At 62.1% G+C, this 17,612-nt stretch overlaps 1 protein-coding gene across 1 annotated transcript in view; it reads left to right on the top strand.

Moving 5' to 3' along the window:
* The first annotated feature begins 927 nt into the window (after nucleotides 1–927).
* MYT1 (myelin transcription factor 1) overlaps nucleotides 928–17,612 on the top strand; it is a 35,075-nt gene continuing 18,390 nt past the window's right edge. Inside the window, exons 1-9 of the mRNA XM_032605717.1 lie at nucleotides 928–982; nucleotides 2,000–2,030; nucleotides 7,450–7,512; nucleotides 8,262–8,509; nucleotides 9,989–10,753; nucleotides 11,872–12,006; nucleotides 12,476–12,566; nucleotides 13,636–13,749; nucleotides 16,861–17,075. Of these exons, the coding sequence (XP_032461608.1) occupies nucleotides 928–982; nucleotides 2,000–2,030; nucleotides 7,450–7,512; nucleotides 8,262–8,509; nucleotides 9,989–10,753; nucleotides 11,872–12,006; nucleotides 12,476–12,566; nucleotides 13,636–13,749; nucleotides 16,861–17,075 (1,717 nt within the window). The remainder of the gene's footprint in view (nucleotides 983–1,999; nucleotides 2,031–7,449; nucleotides 7,513–8,261; nucleotides 8,510–9,988; nucleotides 10,754–11,871; nucleotides 12,007–12,475; nucleotides 12,567–13,635; nucleotides 13,750–16,860; nucleotides 17,076–17,612) is intronic.

Raw genomic sequence — 17,612 nt, 5'->3', positions numbered from 1 at the left:
GCTGTAGAAATGATAATGCTTTGGAGAGATCGGACTAAGTAAAGTTTAGTATTAAAATCAATTTCACCCGCTTCTTTTTACACTTTTTTTTTTTTTTTTTTTCGGTACGTGGGCCTCCCACTGCCGTGGCCTCTCCCATTGCGGAGCACAGGCTCCGGACGCGCAGGCTCAGCGGCCATGGCTCACGGGTCCAGCCGCTCCGCGGCATGTGGGATCCTCCCGGACCGGGGCACGAACCCGTGTCCCCTGCATCGGCAGGCGGACTCTCAACCACTGCGCCACCAGGGAAGCCCTCTTTTTACACTTTTAATTAGAAAAAGTTATTAGAAGAGTTTAAATGAGTGGATGACCTGCACAGTCTTCCCCTGGGCAGCAGTGCCTGGAGGCCCCTGTGCTGCTGGAAGCACCCGCCCATCTCGTGTTGAGGGTGATCGGGTCCCCAAGCTCAGGCTGCCCCCTTGGCTCTCCGCGGGACAGCGCACGGGGGGTGGCGAAGCCCGCTCAGGTCCCAGGCACCTGTTTCTAACCAGACGACCCTCGAGTGCCGGGGTCACCAACTCCCAGGGGAAGCTGGGCTCTCAGCATGGCGGGGTCAGAGTCCGCGGTGGGTGGTGTCGCCAGGGGACCATGTGTTACGACACCCCGACGTTAATGAAGGCTTGGGGGCTGCAGCTTCCTCCTTGGATGTGAGCCTGGGGGCGTCAGGAGGGCCCAGAGCAGGAGATGAGGGACACTATGGGGCCAGTGGTCTCTGCCCCAAAGCACCTCCGCCTCACCTGCTCCTCGTGGGTTCGCGGTTCCTTGTCTCCTGTGTCAGCTTCACAGGCCCCGGCGAAGCTTGAGACAGAAAATGCCTGGAGGTGACGCTGCAGACACAGGGTGGCTCTGCCGTCTTCCTGTTGACAGCGCAGTTGTTTTTACTTGCAGATGAGCTTAGAAAATGACGAGAAGAGAGCTCGTACGAGATCCAAGGCCCTCCGAGGTGAGTTCCCCCCTCCCCTCCCAGCAGGGTCTGGCCAGGGCCGTCCACAGACTGCCTCTGGCCAAGAGTCCCAGGTCCTAAAGCTGTAAATGCCACCTCCCACAGCAGTTGTCCTTAGGAGGACGGAATCCCGCAGCAGTGCCTCGCCCCTGGGACGCTCCTCCCCTAAGCCGGGCACCTGGTGGCCTCAGGCTTCTTCAGCCTCAGGGTGCATTTGAGGGCCACGGCCACTGGGGGGCTTTTGGCCCAGATGCACCTGCTGGGGAGGAGAGGAGGTGGCAGCCCCAGCGCTGCAGAGTGGGGAAAGCAAAACCTGGTCAGACCTGTTCTGTTTGGGAAGGAGAGGCCGCCAGCCTCGCATCACCAGCCTCTCTGCCTTCCAGATTAGTCTTGGCGATGAGGGCACTGGGATGTTGCTGGGTTGAACTGGCACTGGGGTAGGGAGAGGGGCTGAGGCCCTGCTTGTTCTGCAGGCACCAAGTCCTGACACCCTGGCCAGCCTTGCCACCCCGACGCCACAGGGCACACACCGCTCCTGTGCGTGGGTGGCCCTCAAGGAGGGGCTGGACGCCCCGAGCTTCTCAAGTGTCTGCCAGTCAGACTAATGCAAGTTCTTGTCCCAGTGGCCCCATCACTGAGGGACCAGGTGCTTGGGCCACCTGTTCTCTTCTCCGGCCAGCTTTATCCTCTGGGTCCTCTTTCCAGCCAGAAGATGACTGCTCCCTGAGATTAGAGAAAGAGATGCTGTCCTAGGGAGCCTGTCTTAGCTGGGGCCTCTGTCCGACTCTGCAAAACCAGCAGCCACCGGGGCGGGGGGGGGGGGGGGGGTCTGACATGAGCACCGGCTTGGAGGAGGCAGCTCCCTCTGTGAGACCCTGGAGGACATTCTAGGAGGGAAAAGCAGGGTTCAGGACGGGGGTCGCCCCCGCCCTTCAGTCGCTTGTGCTGTGGAGACACACGTGCCTTTTCAGTTCTGCTTCCCACATGAGTTTCCCTGTTTCTCTTTCTCTCACTCAGCTCCCCCAGAGCCCACAGGTGCCGACCTCAGGTAAGAAAGGCTTCCTGCCCGCACCCAGCATGGTGCACGCCTGTGACCCCGTTCGTCCTAAATGTTGCACTGGGGGCTTGGAGTTGAGCAACCGCGCCCGGGCCCCTGCTTTCCCTAACGAGGCTCCTTTCTGCCTGGCCTGTGTGCATCCATCTTCACCCTGCCTTGTCCTCTCCCGCCTTGTCCTGGCACCACCATGCAGCCAGCCTGGCCCAGTGGCACAGATGTGCTCACACCTTGTCACCCCTGGGACATGACTGTCACCATGGTCCTCAGCCGGCAGCAAGGTGCCGTCTGAGTGGCTCCTCGGCCAGAGGTGAGGGGACAGGCTGTCCCACGCCCGAGTCTTCCACTGACTTGAGGGCAGCAGTGGCTTATGTATCGGCTGAGCTCTGTGACTTTCCAGATTCCAGGCTGGCCTCACAGGGACGGGCATCCTGAACAGGAGGGAGGACAGACACACGGCAATTTCCTGGGTTGAAGCAGGAGGGGCCAGGCTTCCTCCCCAGAGGTCGACTTGCCCTCGCCTTCTGGCTTCCGTCCTGGGCTTGGCTAAAGGCTTTGTGTGTGTGTGGAGGGGAGGGGCTGGGGGAAGGCCAGAGAGAAAGGCACCCCAATGCTTACGGGCTGGGCTGCCCCAGCGTCGCCCCACGTGGCCTTCGGACTGCAGGTCCTGCGGGCCTGGGCTCTTCCTGGGGCGTCCAGGGCCGGCCCCGGGGGCCATCTTGCCCAGGCAGAGCTCCAGTGAATGGTGTCCAGTGAGTGGCAAGGAAAGCAGCCTCTCGCATCCCCCCTTCCCGGGCGAGGGGTAGTGCCAGTGCGTCTGGCTCAGAACACTGGAGACGGACGGGAGGGCCCCCAGTGTGCCAGGTGGGCTCTGGGTGCCCCGTCTAATTTTTATAAGTTTCCTGTGAGATGGGGCCAGACTTGAACTGTGGCCGAGGTAACCTGCCTGAGGCTTGCTGGAGGGATGAAGGGGCTCCGAGCCCACCCTCCTGCCCCTGGGGCAGCTCTGGTGCTGAGTTCACCATGGTCCTGCTCTGCCTGTGCTGCGGGGTTGGGGGTGACGGCCACTCCCTGATGGACATTTCTGTGGGCTTCCAGACTCGAGGATGGAGACAAACAGAGCTTTCTAGTTACTGAGGGTGGGTGCTGTTATTTCGTGCTCCCTGTGCCCCAGCCTGGAACAGCTCTCTCCACCTAATTGCATGGTTCCAGGGCATAAGCCACTTCTACACTCTTAGGGGTGAAGATTCTCACTAGACAGTGAACACGTCTGGGGCTGGGACCATCTTATTCTTCACCAGATAGTGGTTGAGTGGATGGCTTCTTTTGCCAGTCAGGAAAATGAGAGGACCCCAGAACATCCCAGCATCTCTCCAACCTTTGAGGCTGTAACCTGGAGGCGGGAGGGGAAGCACGTGGGAGCGGCGCTCAGAGCCCCGCGCGTGCGGCGAGCCCTGCAGCGGCCGCACAGTGCAGGCCGATCTCAGGGATTCTCATGGAAGCACTGGCGGCTGCTGGTGCTTCCCCATTTGTGAAGTGGGGAGACTGAGACTCGGAGGGTTAGAACTCACACAGCCGGAAGAGCTGAATCATACACCCTCCTGCTCAAAGGCCAGTCCTGGTCACAGGGCTGGAGGGTGAGGGGGGCACAGCAGACAAGCCAGGCCCCTGGAGTTGCATGGAGCACAGTGGTCAGCTCCCTGGAGGGTAGGGGCCTGCGGGTGGACCAGTGGAGGAGACCCCACGTGACGCTCAGAGGGGCCGCAGACCGCAGGGTGCGGAGCAGGTCTCCCGGGTGAGGTGCTGCTTCCCTTGGGCTATGTGACGTTCACCTGGGGACATCCTGGGGACAACGAGGGAGAGGAGGCTGGGCACAGGACTTGAGTTTTGGGAACAGATGAAGTAATGGAGGAGACTGGAAAGGCAAACCCAGAGGGCTAGGTTTCTCTTGAAACTTTGAAGCAAAAATGACCCAGAACAGATGTATTTGGAAATATTCTGAGAGCGGACTTGACCAGCGTAAGGAAGGGGATCGTGTGGGCATCTGGAATTTGTGCAGCATCATCGATCTTTTGGCCTCACCCTGTTTACATGGTAATGGTGAGGCCCGCATGCAGTCTGATGGAGAAACTGGGGAGAGATGCATTGACGTGTTCTAGCAACCATGTCCTCAGCAATTCTTCCCGTTTCCGAGAATCGGTGCTTAGGGGAAAATCCACGTGGAACGTGCCACCCACGCCTGAGTTCGCAACCGTTCGCTGGCCGCGAACCACCCGTGGGGCACGATCCCTGGGGCTCTGTGATTGTGCGCTCACCCCGCGGGAAGGGGCAGGTGCTGCAAGCCCGACTCCTGCCCCCAGCGCGTGGGGGGCTGTGGTTGGTCCCGGCGGGGCCTTCGCAGTGGGCGCCAGCGCAGGCAGAGCGACCCTGGAGCAGACGTGCCGCTGGGATGTCAAAGGAACCCCTTCGGAATCACTTGACGGGAGGACGGGTCACAGGGAAGGTGTACCCGCAGGGCTCACTCTGGACGAGGGCCTTGCACCCTGTGGACCCAGAATCTGTGGCCCACCGCCCCCAGCGGCCCTTTCCCCATCTCAAGCAGAGACTCCGGGAGCCGCTTGCTTGCCGGCGAGTGGCGGTTGCTAGGAAATGAGCTGAGGAGCTGGTGGGCCTGGACCAAGCAGGACTCTCAGATGCCTCCTCCCACCCGGAGCCCCTTCAGCTCTTGCTCTGACTTGAAGCCGAGTCCCTGAGAGAAAACAAGCGGGTCTGGTGGCCTTTTCCTTTGCGCAGTGAAGAGCCAGCAGACTCCCCCTGCACCCCGCCCCCGGTCTCCATGGGGCCCATCTGCTGTCCGCGCTGTGGGAGGTGGCTTATGCAGGGAAGGTGGGCGCTGCCCTCTCTGCGGAAGGGAGTGGGTGGACCCCTCTTGGAGCATCCTTGGGGCGTCTCCCAGTCCCGGGAAGGATGCCCGTCTGCCACGCCCGCGCCCCAGTCCGCAGCCTGCCTGTCCTCACCTGAGGGCCTCCTCTTGAGCCACTGGCCAGCTCCTGCCAAGGCGACAGAAGGGAGTGGGGAGCCCTCTACCTGCCTCCACGGGGCTGGAGGGAAGCCAGTCGCTTCCAGGGGCTCCCGCTGGGGCACGGCTCCTCCCGGCCTCCGCCATGGCCTGAGAGCTACTGTTTATGTCCAGATCCTCAGATCCCTCCGAGCCATCGCCAGGACCCCTGTCAGGCTGACGGCAGGCAGGCCCTCTGCCCACCTCCCTGTCTCTGCCACACTCAGGGACATGCTGTGGAATCGGGGGAGGGCTTGGCTGGGTCTCCCTCTTCCTCCATGCTGGGGAGGGGCTCCAGAGGCCTGGGACCAGAGCTGGTGCCTCACCCTGCCCTCCGGCCCTGAGCACACAGAGGGCATCCTACCAGCACTGGGGGTGCCCATAGGGTGACCTGCTGGCACTGAGCCCCTGGGGCTCACTTTCAACGGGTACTCTCTCTGCTGGCACGTGGGGAGAAGGGGGTCTCCAGATTCCTCTCCCAGAGGGGCCCTTGGCAGCTCTGCACATGCGGCGCATGCCTGGCCCACTGCCCTTGGAGGGGCCGGCCCTCAGGGCTGGAGGCCAGGCGCTTCTGAACTGGTGGGCGGAGGTGTGCTCGGAGCAGGTGACGTGTTTGGGGGCAGTGCCAGTGCTACAGCAGCTGGCACCTAATTGCCTGACTGACTCAGTGATTAATCGACTAATTGGGACCTCAGCTTCAAATCCCCAATAACAAGGAGCTTTTGTGAAGAGTCTCAAAGCTAGTTCTTGAGAAAGTGACAGCAAGTGTGGGGCATAGATTTCAGAGTGAGAGGCCTCGGGCAGCAGCAAGTCCTGTCTGTCTGGAAAGGAAACCCACACAAAGTTCGCATGTTTCCCCCCCCCATCCTCCCCCTTCCTCTCCCTCTCTCCTTTCCTCTCTTCTTTTAATTTTTTTTTTTTTTTTTTTTTTTTTTGTGGTACGCGAGCCTCTTTCTGTTGTGGCCTCTCCCGTTGCGGAGCACAGGCTCCGGACGCGCAGGCCCAGCCGCTCCACGGCACGTGGGATCTTCCCTGACCGGGGCATGAACCCGTGTCCCCTGCATCGGCAGGCGGACTCTCAACCACTGCGCCACCAGGGAAGCCCCCTCTCTTCCTTTAAACACCAGGAGACGAGCCACGGTGGCCTCATCACGGGGGGCTGCAGGGTGCGTCCCCCTCAGAGACCCCGGCTCCCGCAAGGGCCACCGTCGCGCTGGGGGGCGCGACCCTGCCTCCGCGGACTGTTCTGTTTCTTGCTGATCCGTCAGCGAGTGTGGCCTGCCGGCCGGTGGGACCCCACAGTCCTCTGTAGTCAGGTCCGTGATCAATCAGTGTGTCTGGACAGAGGTCCAGAGTGGTGCCCCTTTGTGAGACCCAGGAGCTCACTGGCGTCGGTGGGTCTGGGAGAGCCTGCTCGGAGGTGGGGGGCTCAGACCCCGTGACGACAGGGTTGTCCCTTCTTGGATGGGGGCATCTTGCGGTGATACCTCCCGGGAGGAGCTCGGGCTCCCCCTGTTCCCACCACGGGTTCTCCGTCTCAAAAGCCCACAGGCCCCTCGCTGCCCTGGGGAGCTGATGATGGGGAAGTGGGTTGGGTGGTCTGTGCCTGTGACTGGACGTTTCCAGAGCTTCCCACCATCTGGTTCTGTGGGGAGGTAGACGACGGTGAAGCGAGAGGGACCCCTGGAACTGTAAGAGGCCGGGCTTCGCCCCACCGAGGTCTCACGCAGCTCCCGGGTCTTCGGCCCTCCTGGCTTCACCTCCCTTCGTGGGGAGCTGCGGTCACACCAGGCCGCAGGTTCTGGAGTGGGGTCTTTGCTGCCACCTGCAGCCGGGGTCCGGTGGCTTGGGTCAAAGCTGCACCTTTGCAGAGTTGTTCCTGCCGGGGGGGGGGTGTGCCAGCGAGGGGCACGCCTGGCAGGGCCTCGCAGCATCTTGAAGGCCCTGGAGGATCCCCGTGTTTGTGCTTTGCCCTTGGGCCAGCTTCAGGTGCTGGCTCTGGGGGCACCCCGGAGCTTCCTTGTTCCCAGCCCCCTGGAAGCCTGGTGGTGGTTTGCCTGCAGTGGGAAAGACTCACTGTGGAAAAAGGAAGTCGTCCAGCCTTGATTTCATACACACAGATCTTTAATTAAACACTCTTATAAAATTGTAATGAGCCATTCATTTATATAAATGGGGGTGAGTTATTTCATTAATTTTTTGCAAACTGCAAGCAGCCATTCTGAGATGAACTGTTTGGAGACAATCTTCTGCTACCCCGGGTGAGGGTCTGGGGTGGGCCCCGAGATTCGGACCCTCTCCCCATGCCCCACGGGGCCCGCCCCCAGGTGACCACCCCTGCTTGTCTCCCCCCAGCTGTCCCACTCCCGGATGCACGGGCTCGGGACATATCCGGGGCAAGTACTCCAGGCACCGAAGGTAAGGAGGCTGGAGGGCCCTCAACAGGGTTCCTGGGAAAGAGGTTGGGCTGCTGGGGGTTGGAGCTCCTCTGCTGCTCTGGGACCCTTTGTGGGTCTAGAACCTTCCACCCCTGCTCTTGGCTGCCGAGCTGCGGTGGCCTCCCACGTGACCCTCTTACTGGGAGGCCGAGCGCGGCTGTGGCGTGCCTTTCCGGTGTCTCCCCTTTGGGGCTGCTGTGAGGCCGGAGGAGTCTGTGCGGGAGAGCCCAGAGCAGAGCCGGCACACGCTGGGTGGCTCTTCTCACTGCTGTCATCCCGGGGGTCTGCTGGGCCTCAGGGGCCCCCGACTGCGGTGCCAGGCTCAGGAGGTGGGTGAGGGTGTGAAGGGTCTGGAGGTGAAGGAGGAAGGGCCTGGGCACTCCCGACGACCTGCCTGGGGGGCGGTGGGCACGGAGCAGAGCAGCCTGGGCCGGCCCCCACCCCCGGCCATCCCAGGGGGGATGACTGTGGCGTGGACGGGGCCGTTGAGATTAGGCCTTCCCAGAGAAGCAGGAAGTGAAATTTAAAGCACAGTCAGGGCCTTTTTAGTGCGGACAATTACTGTAAAATTTTGAACACGTCAACCTGCCAGTCTTGAGTTTGGGGCTTTGGTGGAGGGGTGGTGATGAGATGCAAAGAGAAATACTCAGGACAGGGATAGCGCTGCAGAGGGTGAAGGCCGGGGGCCCGGGAGGTGCTGACGGGGTGGCCCGGCCTCCTCCCTCCCAGTTTACTGAGCTGCCCTCTGGCCAAGAAGAGGAAGCTGGGGGGCGCCGAGGCCGAGCACCTGGGGTCCAAACGGAAGGCACACCCCCTGAAGCTGGCTCTGGACGAGGGCTACGGCGTGGACAGCGACAGCAGCGAGGATGCCGAGGTGAAGGGCGCCTCTGTTTCTGATGAATCGGAAGGAACTGCGGAGGAGGACGAGGCCGGGGCGGCAGGACAGGAGGAGATTCTTCGCCCCGAGCCAGCTGAAGGTGCTTTGTTGATCTCTCTCCCCTGAATAAAGGCGCTTAGTGTGGGCCGGAGAATCGCAGCCTGTGAGCAGGCGGGGCTCCCGCGAGCGAGGGAGCCCTGCTGAGAACAAGCGCCTCTTGTCTGACGTTCGCAAGGCTTCCTGGGGAGGGGCTGGCGCTTGGGGCTCGGGGGGGGGGGGGGGGGGGGGGGCCCAGAGGCTCATCTGTATGTGAGCATTGTGGACCTGGATGTGTGTCTGTGTGTGTGAGAGACGGTCGGACAGATGGATGTGGCTGTGCGTCTGTGTGGCGGGGTCTCAGATAGACCTGCCCCACTCGGCCTCAGGAGAGCCACCTGCAGGAGGGGCAAGGGGTCTGCTTGGCATCAGGGGAGATGGTGCGGGTGTTCGGGGAAGCTGGGCGGGGCAGGGGGAACTGAGGGGGTCTCCCTGCTGGCACCTTCTTTCCTGCGGGGCCCCCAGCCCTTGGCAAACACTAGTGCGACGGTGGGACACGTCCATGTCCCGAGACCCTGGCTGACTGTAGGGTCCTGGGGATGTGGCTGAGGCCTGAGGCCCCAACCCCGCAACACCTCCAAGCTTCTGGTGCTCTCGCCTCTCAGGGCCTGAGGTGGATTTTTATTCATTTTGCAGCCACTCCAGGGAGGGTCCTCATACCCGCCTCCCTCCTGGCGACCCGGCCCTGCTTGAGAGGGTGCAGGGCCAGGGGACTCTCGCTCGCTGGGTTTCTTTTAAAGGAGGGAGTTTGGCGCTCAGGCATCGGCCCTGGCTTGGCCCCTCCTAGAGTGGGAGGACGTGGGCTGGCTGCTGCGCCCTGGGGGGTGGTCCTTGTCGTTGATCCCAGGGGGCCTGGGTGTGGTGAGCACCCGCTGCGTCTTAGCCCTGGCAATTAAAAGCCTTAAGCTTTAAAAACTATCAGTTATGAAACAGTTTTAAAAAATCTGATCCATTCTTTTTCTTTTTTTGCGGTATGTGGGGCCTCTCACCGTTGTGGCCTCTCCCGTTGCGGAGCACAGGCTCCGGACACGCAGGCTCAGCGGCCGTGGCTCACGGGCCCAGCCGCTCCGCGGCATGTGGGATCTTCCCGGACCGGGGCACGAACCCGTGTCCCCTGCATCGGCAGGCGGACTCTCAGCCACTGCGCCACCAGGGAAGCCCTGATCCATTCTTTAAGCTCCATTTTATGAAATGTAGATTCGCCTGATTTAAGAAAGTACACATAACAGGGAGGACCGTTAATCACAAGTATCAGAGTAATTCTCAGCTTCAAAATACAGCGGTGGTTTCTCCCTCCACCTCCCAACATAAGTTTACTGTGACCTCAGATCCGGGCAGAGGGGCTGACAAAAACGGCCACCCCGAGCCCATTTCTGGGGGTTTGGTGTCCCCCAGCGGCAGTGGGGCAGGCTGGAGGAGCCCCGCCTGGAGACCTATCCTCTATTCCCCGTGTGCCTCCCACGTGGTTTCTGGTTTTGTGCAGGAAGGAGCCCCATCAAGGCTCGTTTCGGATCCAATCCCATCAGCAGCCTCACGGGCTCCTCCAAGGGCAGCTACAGCAGCTATCAGGAGATCATTGCAACTTCTCTCCTAAATTTGGGCCAAATCGCCGAAGAGACACTGGTCGGGGAAGACTCGGGCCAGGGGGCCAAGCGGGGCGCCGGCATCGTGCGCCTGGTGCGGGAGGAGGCTGAGGAAGGAGCCACCAGCGACGAGGGGGAGAAGGATGTCTTCATCCAGCCGGAGGACGCAGAGGAAGCGATCGAAGTCACCAGTGAGCGCTCCCAGGAGCTGCGTCCCCAGTCCCTGGAGGGTGTGGCCAGCGAGGAGTCCAGCAAGCAGAGGGTGGCCCTGGGCACTGAGCGGGGGGAGGCCCCGCCTGATGCGATCTGCCAGGAGCAGGCCCCCCCCGCCCCCCGCCCGGAGGCCTCTGAGCCCCGGCGCCCGGCGCCGCCCAGCCCCAGGCCCGCGTACTCCGTCCTCGTGGAAGTGCGCTCTGACGACAACGGGAAGGACGAGGACTCGAGGTCCCAGAAGTCCACAGTCACGGATGAGTCGGAGATGTACGACATGATGACCCGCGGGAACCTGGGCCTCCTGGAGCAGGCCATCGCCCTGAAGGCTGAGCAGGTGCGGGCCGTCCGCGAGCCGGGATGCCCACCCGCCGAGCAAGGCCCGCTGGGCCCGGGCGAGCCGGGGAAGGCGGCGAGGCCCCTGGACGCCGCCCGGAAGAGCTACTGCAGCAAAGGTAGGCCGGGCACCTGGCCCTGCCCCGCCCCCTCCCAGGGGTGCGCAGTCCCGGACCCACGGCCGAGTCCTGAGGTCTTTACGGGCTGGGGGGCACGGGCGGGGGGAGGTTGTGTGAGCCAGACAGGAGCCGCCTGTGGTCGGTGAGGCAGGTGGCCAGGCTGGGAGCACTGAGCAGTGCAGAGCAGGCCTGAGCCATGGAGGACAGTGGGACTGGTTCTCAGGGACCGACTGACGCTGAGGTGCAGACGCCGTACGAGCCCTGGACAGAGAGGCCAGCGACAGCGAGCGCAGGAAGGCAGTGCCCGGGAGAGGCTTGTGAGCCCCTTAGGGTGCCCCTGCCTGCCCGGTGGTCTGAGGACAACTTCCTCCCATTTAAACCACACACACAGAGCCCGCCAGGGCCCTGCCCTCCCTGGGGTGGGCTTTCTGAGGATGTCTGTCACTTCTGCATTGTGGCTTCCCTACCAAAGGGGACGGATGGCTCCGCTGGAAGTTTCCCTGGGACACTGGCTGTGCTCTGGGGACCGTGTGTGTCCTGAGAGGCATTCCCTTCTGCCTCTCAGGCATTCCCTTCACTGAAAGTGACCTCTCTGGGCCTGCAGAGGCTCTACGAGGTCAGTAACTGAGATTTGGGGTCAAATTTCTGCCCAGGCCTTTATTAGCTGCTTTGGGTAAGTGACTCAGCCCCTCGGTCCCCGTTACTGTCAAATACAAAGGACGTGTCCTGGCAGAGACCTTGTCACACGGCTTTACCTCTCTGTGCAGAGGCCTGGCTCCCAGCCCGAAGCCAGTGGCCCTCGCGTGACATTAGCAGGACAGGGCAGAAGGTGTCAGCCGCCATCCGGGGGGGTCCCCCCTAAAGCCCTGCGGGTCCTGCTGTTTGTGGCTTGCCGCAATCTGTGGGGAGCTTTTCCACGCGGACGGCCAGTGTGGATGGTCTCTGCAGGCTGCCCGTGCTGTCCGGCCACGGTCCCTTTTGGGCTCTTGGGCAGTCTGGTCACTCTCCTCTCTGGACAGCCAGAGTGAAGGACGGTGAGCTGCCCTTCCGCCTCCCTGCTCACCACCTCCCGCCCAGCTTCCCAGCTGCCCTCTGACGGATAGGCCTTGTGTGTTTAGATCCCTCAAGAGCTGAGAAGCGTGAGATCAAGTGTCCGACCCCAGGCTGCGACGGCACCGGCCACGTCACTGGGCTGTACCCGCACCACCGCAGCCTGTCTGGCTGCCCCCACAAGGACAGGATCCCCCCGGAGAGTGAGTAGCTCTGCACGGCTCAGGCCGCCTCTGGTGTTTGGATGGTGTCCACGTAGAGGAGTGGCCACCCAGGACCCTGTCCCTCTGGACTGGCACATCCAGAAGCCCAAACTTGGGCCCTACAAGCGTGGCGACATGGAGCACGCCCAGTTATTCACCTTGAAATGGCAGCCTGGATCAGGGCCCCTGGAAACCGGCCACAGACACGGGCACACAGGAGGGGAGGCCGGGCCCTGGAGCTGGGGAGGGGCCGCTGTCTGTGTTCTGAGGGCTCAGGAGAAAAGCTGTCCTTGCTTCTAGGCGAGGGGCAGCAATCGTGACCGTTAAGTTTGTAAGGTTTCTGCCTCAGGGAGGCCAGGGTCGCGGTGAGAGGGGGCGGGCGTGGCCTGACTGAGCGGGGCCTGGGGCTCCTGCGCCCTCCGCGGCTGGTGGTGCTCACCGGCTCCCCCCCACCCATGTTGTCTTGCAGTATTGGCCATGCATGAGAACGTGCTCAAGTGCCCCACTCCTGGCTGCACAGGCCAGGGCCACGTGAATAGCAACCGTAACACGCACAGAAGGTACGGGGCTGGGCTGGGCTGGGCTGGGCTGGGCTGGGCTGGGCTGGGCTGGGAATGGTGAGGGCCATGGAGGGGGGTGCCTGGGACACGGTCTCCCTGTGCGCTGCCCTTTGGGGTGAGTGCACGGTCAGGGCAGACCTTTGGCGGGAGCAGAGCAGTACCTGGAGGGGTGCTCACCTGTGCCACTGTGAGCGGGGGTCCCGAGAGACCAGAGGGCGGCTGGAGGAATGGACGCACGCAGCGCAGGGAGGCCTGCAGCCTGTGGGGAGAGCCAGGTAGAGACCCTGTCCTGCTGAGATTCGGGAAACCTCTGGACACTAGCTTTTGCTCAAGGCAGAACCTCAGCAGCCGGGGCCGAGCCTGGCTGCTCTGTAGGGGTGCTGAGAGCCTGGTGCCTGAGTTGTCTGCCGTCTTCTGGTGAGAGGTCGGCCCCGCCCTCGCCCCGAGCCATGGGTAGCTGCAGCCGTGGCGGGGCGTGAAGTGGCTCCGGCAAGTGACACTCAGCTGGAACGACTGGCCAGAGTTTTTGAGGTCCAATCACTGAGAAGAGGCTAAATTCCCCAACACTGCTGGGATGATGTCACCTCTCCTGGCTGATCGCAGTTTCTCAGTTCTGACAGTGGAAGCTGCACCTGTGGCGTCTCGGATTGGGTGCTCTCCTGGGCAGGACCTGTGCCTTCCTCGTGTGACCCTGGTAGACCATGTCCTCCAGGGTCAGCACCCAGCCCGTGGCCCGTGGGCTGATAGACTGTGAGCAGCTCTGGTTGGTGGTGAGGGGAGAGGAGGGAGGTGAGAGGCGGCCTGGGCCCCGCACCCACCCAGAGGAGGTGCCTTTGCTCAGAGCCTTGAAGAACTTCCGGGTGCGTTTTGTCTCTGTGTCGTTGGCTTAGAATTTCCAAAAACAGAAGCTGGCTGAGCAGCAGGTGCTTTGAGGGCTCGAGGACAGACCTGGGGAAAGGCCCCTCTATAGGCAAGGCAGCCTTCCCTGAGCTCCTGCTGGCGGCTGGCTCCCGGCTCGGATGGGTGGGGCCTGGAGGAGGGCTCAGCTGTCCTCCTGTCCTTTCTCTAGTTTGTCTGGGTGTCCCATTGCTGCTGCCGAAAAATTAGCCAAGTCTCATGAGAAGCAACAGCCGCCGCCGGGAGACCCTTCCAAGAACGGCTCCAGTTCGGACCGGATCCTCAGGTAAGTGAGATGAGTCACAGACCGGGAGGCGTGTTTTCGACCTCGGGCCCACGCGCCTGACGTGCAGTGAGGCCGAGCTCAGAGTCTGGAGCGGAGAAGGTTTGTTACAAGAGCCGAGCCAGGAGGACGGGCGGCTCGTGCTCCGAAGACGCGACTCCCCGGTGGCTCTCAGGCAGGGTCTTTACGGCCAGCGTGAGGGGAGAGGGTCCAGGGTGGGTGATCAGCTCGTGGACCCTCTTCTGATCAGCCGATGGTGAGGGAACCTCAGCCTTACGGTTCCAAGCAGTCTGGGGTCCACGTGCTTGCGGTCAGCATGTCATCACCATCCTCCACCGGGTGGGGTCTTAGTTTCTGCGGAGTGACCCAGAGATACGTGTCAGGTTGTCCCCTCTGTCTCTTCAGGAGAAACCAGGAGCCCTGTGACTCTGTTGTCCTATTAACTGACTGAACCTGCTCTTTGGAACTGGGGGGGAAGGCCTAGGGGGCTTCAAGACTGTTTTTTTGTTTTTTTTTTCCTACAAACAAGAATCAGGGACGCGCAGGGGCTTTTTTTACCCGGGAAGGCCCTGCAGGGTCCCGCTAGGCTTCATGGGCTGCCTCCGCAAGTGCCCAGGGGGCTTCTCGCCCCTCCGCCGCTGTGTGTGCGTGTCCACGCTCATGTGTATGTGCGCGTGTGTGCTGGTGTCTCCCAGGGGGGACTTGGAGGGTGGTTTCATGGGCCCCGACACCCGCGCGGCTGCCCCTGCCTCGCTGTCCCCGAGGGTGTCTGATGTCACCGCCTGGGATTGTTCAGGGATTTGTTTGTGGAGTCGCTGGTCCTGTTTGGAGAGAGTGGGTTGCGCCAGCCCAGGACCCCTGCTGTCTAGGGAGCCCTGGGAGCTGCTCACCCCAGGACAGACCGTGAACTGGGGAGCGGAGTGGGTGCCAGCGGCACCCTCCGGAGCGCCACTCGCCGTGACCCTTGAGGTGCCGTGTGTTTAGGTACATATGCCCCTGTGTGTGCGTGCAGACACGGCTCATCAGTGAGGGGGCTTCTGAAAGACCCTTCAGAGCGAGTCTGCTTGGTGTGGCCTCACCCGCAGGCCCCTGTAGGTGCCACGAACAAGGCCAGAGGCTGAGGAGCCTTCCCAAGGCCACACGCTCCCCTGCAGGCTGCCTTCAGAATCTCCTCCCAGTGGGACCGGTTCTCTGGTGCCCACCGTGCTGGGGGACTCTCCCTCACCCCCGTGTCCTTGCTCAGCGGACTCCCTGCTCCCTCATCTCCGAGGAGCTAGAACTGACAGGTCGTCCCGTCTAGACTCTCTGCTCCACGTCTGTCTCCCGAAGGAGAGTGTGGGAGACCAGGGCCACCGTCCCCTGCACAGGCCCGGCGTCCGGCAGTCACGAGCATGGGCGATGGCACAGACCATGGCCTGGAGGTGGGCGGGCCACCTCCGTCACCCAGCTGTCCCTTCCCTGGCATGTGCCTGGCAGAGCCTTTGCCTGAGCAGCGTGGCCTCCCACCTCGGCCTCAGGGTCACGTGCAAGCGGTCTCCGGGCTGGGCCTCGCCCTCCCGCACTGGGGCGCCCTGCACTCCAGTTGGCTTCTTTCAAGCGGGTGGCGCTCACGGTGGTGGAAACTGCTTCTTTCCTCCATCTTATTCCTGTTCCTCTGGCTTCTTGTCGGGTTTCTTGCCTTGATCCAAGTCACTGACAAAATGTCAAACTACCAGGCAGGTGAGGCTTGGCGAGGCCAGGGTGGGGGCCAAACAGCTGCCAAATGTGGGGGTTGTGCCCCGGGAACGTGACTCCGTTTGTTTGCCGGTAAAAGTGGGACGACAGCGTTATAGACTTCAGAGGTTTCTCACGAGGCTGGATGAGGCAGGGCCGCTTTGTTTCCGGGCCCTCGGTGAGGAGGCCAGATGGTGGCAGCTGTGGCCGCGGTGCAGAGCTTTCCATCCAGGCTCCACGTGCTCCGTGGAGAGGCCAGTACCCCCAGGGTGTGGGGCGAATCTCCGCAAAGCTCTGTGGGCGTCACGGACACTGAGTCTGCTGCTGGCGGAAGCCCCGGCTGAGGAAGCCACCAAAACGTGGCACAGACATTAAGTTTAGGACTCGTCTCCCCCCGGGGGTGCCTGAGCACTCACCGGCCACTTCTCCGATGCCACTGGCCGGTCCAGAGGGGCCCCCGCCCTTGCTGGGGAAGGAGAGCCGTCGGTTTCCCAAGGCCCTGCAGAGCCAGCCTCTCGTGGTTGCAGGGTCTTCCTGGCACCCGGCTCCTATTTTCGGGTCACACCTAGGTTCTCGTAGTGCCTGGCGCCCTGGGGGCCTCACCACTGGTTCCTCCTTAATTCCGCCCACCACCTTTTCCAGACTGAAGTCTCTGCGTGGCTCTCCCAGGCCTCCTCCGCTCTTCTCTCAGCTGACTGGAACACAGGCCCCTCCGCAGACCGGTATAGACCTTGTGGCCTTTCTGTGCCGGGCTGGTCTTCCTCCCGCCGTGGCTCCAGTGCTGTCAGGGCTGGTGTGTTCGCACCATCTCTTGTGCATTTAAAAATCTGAGCTCTTTCAGAGCTTCAGTAACAGTGGCTGAACGCTTGCGGCGTCCTTTCATGCGTGTCTTTAACCCTTGCAGCAGCCCCTCCAGGGGCATCTCAGGTGACTTTCAGCAGACGACCTGGAGGGCTAAGGGCTGAGTCGGCCGCCCTGAGGCTGATTCTCAGAACCTCCTTCATGTTCCCTCCAGGCACTCCAGCTCCCTCCCCTCTGGGGAATTGTTAGTTATTCCACCACCAGAATTCTGCCTCGGCTGCCTGCCGCCCTAAGGATGCTCCTCTAGGGCTCCCTGCAAAGGGCTCAGAAACCTGCTCTCCTCGTTCCCTCTGTTGACGCGGTCCGCAAGGGGACACGCACTGTTTCTTCAAGGCTCCTAGTGCTTCGTCCCTGTGGCAATTCTTCCTGCACATCAGCCCCTGGGCACCCTGTAGTGGTGGATGTGAGGGAGGGCCTGCCTGGGTCGCTGTCCGCGCCGGGTCTGAGGGATGGCTGGGCCATGGCACGGGGCATTGGGATGAACAGCACAGGGTCCTTGCGTCCTGTCTTCCCGGTTCTCATCTCCGTCTCACACCCCAGGCCCATGTGCTTCGTGAAGCAGCTTGAGGTCCCTCCGTACGGAAGCTACCGGCCCAGCGTGGCCTCCACCACACCCAGGGCCAACCTGGCCAAGGAGCTGGAGAAGTTCTCTAAGGTCACCTTCGACTACGCAAGTTTTGACGCTCAGGTTTTTGGCAAGCGCATGCTTGCCCCAAAGATTCAGACCAGCGAAACCTCACCGAAAGCCTTTAAATGTAAGTTGGGGAAAGCTGCTCCCGGAGGTGTAGCGTCTGTGGGGCAGTGGAGGGGGAGCCCTCAGCAGCAGCGTGTCGGTCCTCTCCACCCTGGGGCCCCAAACGCCCCAATCCCCCGTGGCGGCTTTCTCAGAGTCCGTGTCTCACCCACGTTGCTGCCCACACGCTCACCATCAAACTGGATGTGTCTCCTCACTACACGTGAAGCAAACCCAGGTCCGTTGTGCCGTGCGTGTCCACAGACTTAACGACGTCGCTGCCGTGGTTCACCCTACGAGCGTGCCCTCCCCTGGCTGTCCGTCCCCAGCCAGTTTATTCCAGCTCAAGGGCTGGGGGTCTGGGAGGGTCAGACAACCGCTGTGCTGAGCCTGGGTACCCGACAGATGCTTCCTGCGCGGGGACCGTCTTGCTGGATACGATGCGCCATTTGTGACATCAGCAGCAAACTTTCCGGGTGCTCATCGCACTAACGACATTCATTCCGCCAAACCTTCCGGAACAAGCCTTCCTGGCTTTTTTTGGGGGGGGGGAGGGGTC

The sequence above is a fragment of the Phocoena sinus genome, chromosome 15 (genome assembly GCF_008692025.1).
Source record: "Phocoena sinus isolate mPhoSin1 chromosome 15, mPhoSin1.pri, whole genome shotgun sequence".
NCBI lineage: Eukaryota > Metazoa > Chordata > Mammalia > Artiodactyla > Phocoenidae > Phocoena > Phocoena sinus.
Note: the sequence above shows the minus strand (reverse complement) of the source record. Positions and strands in the feature narration are given on the sequence as shown.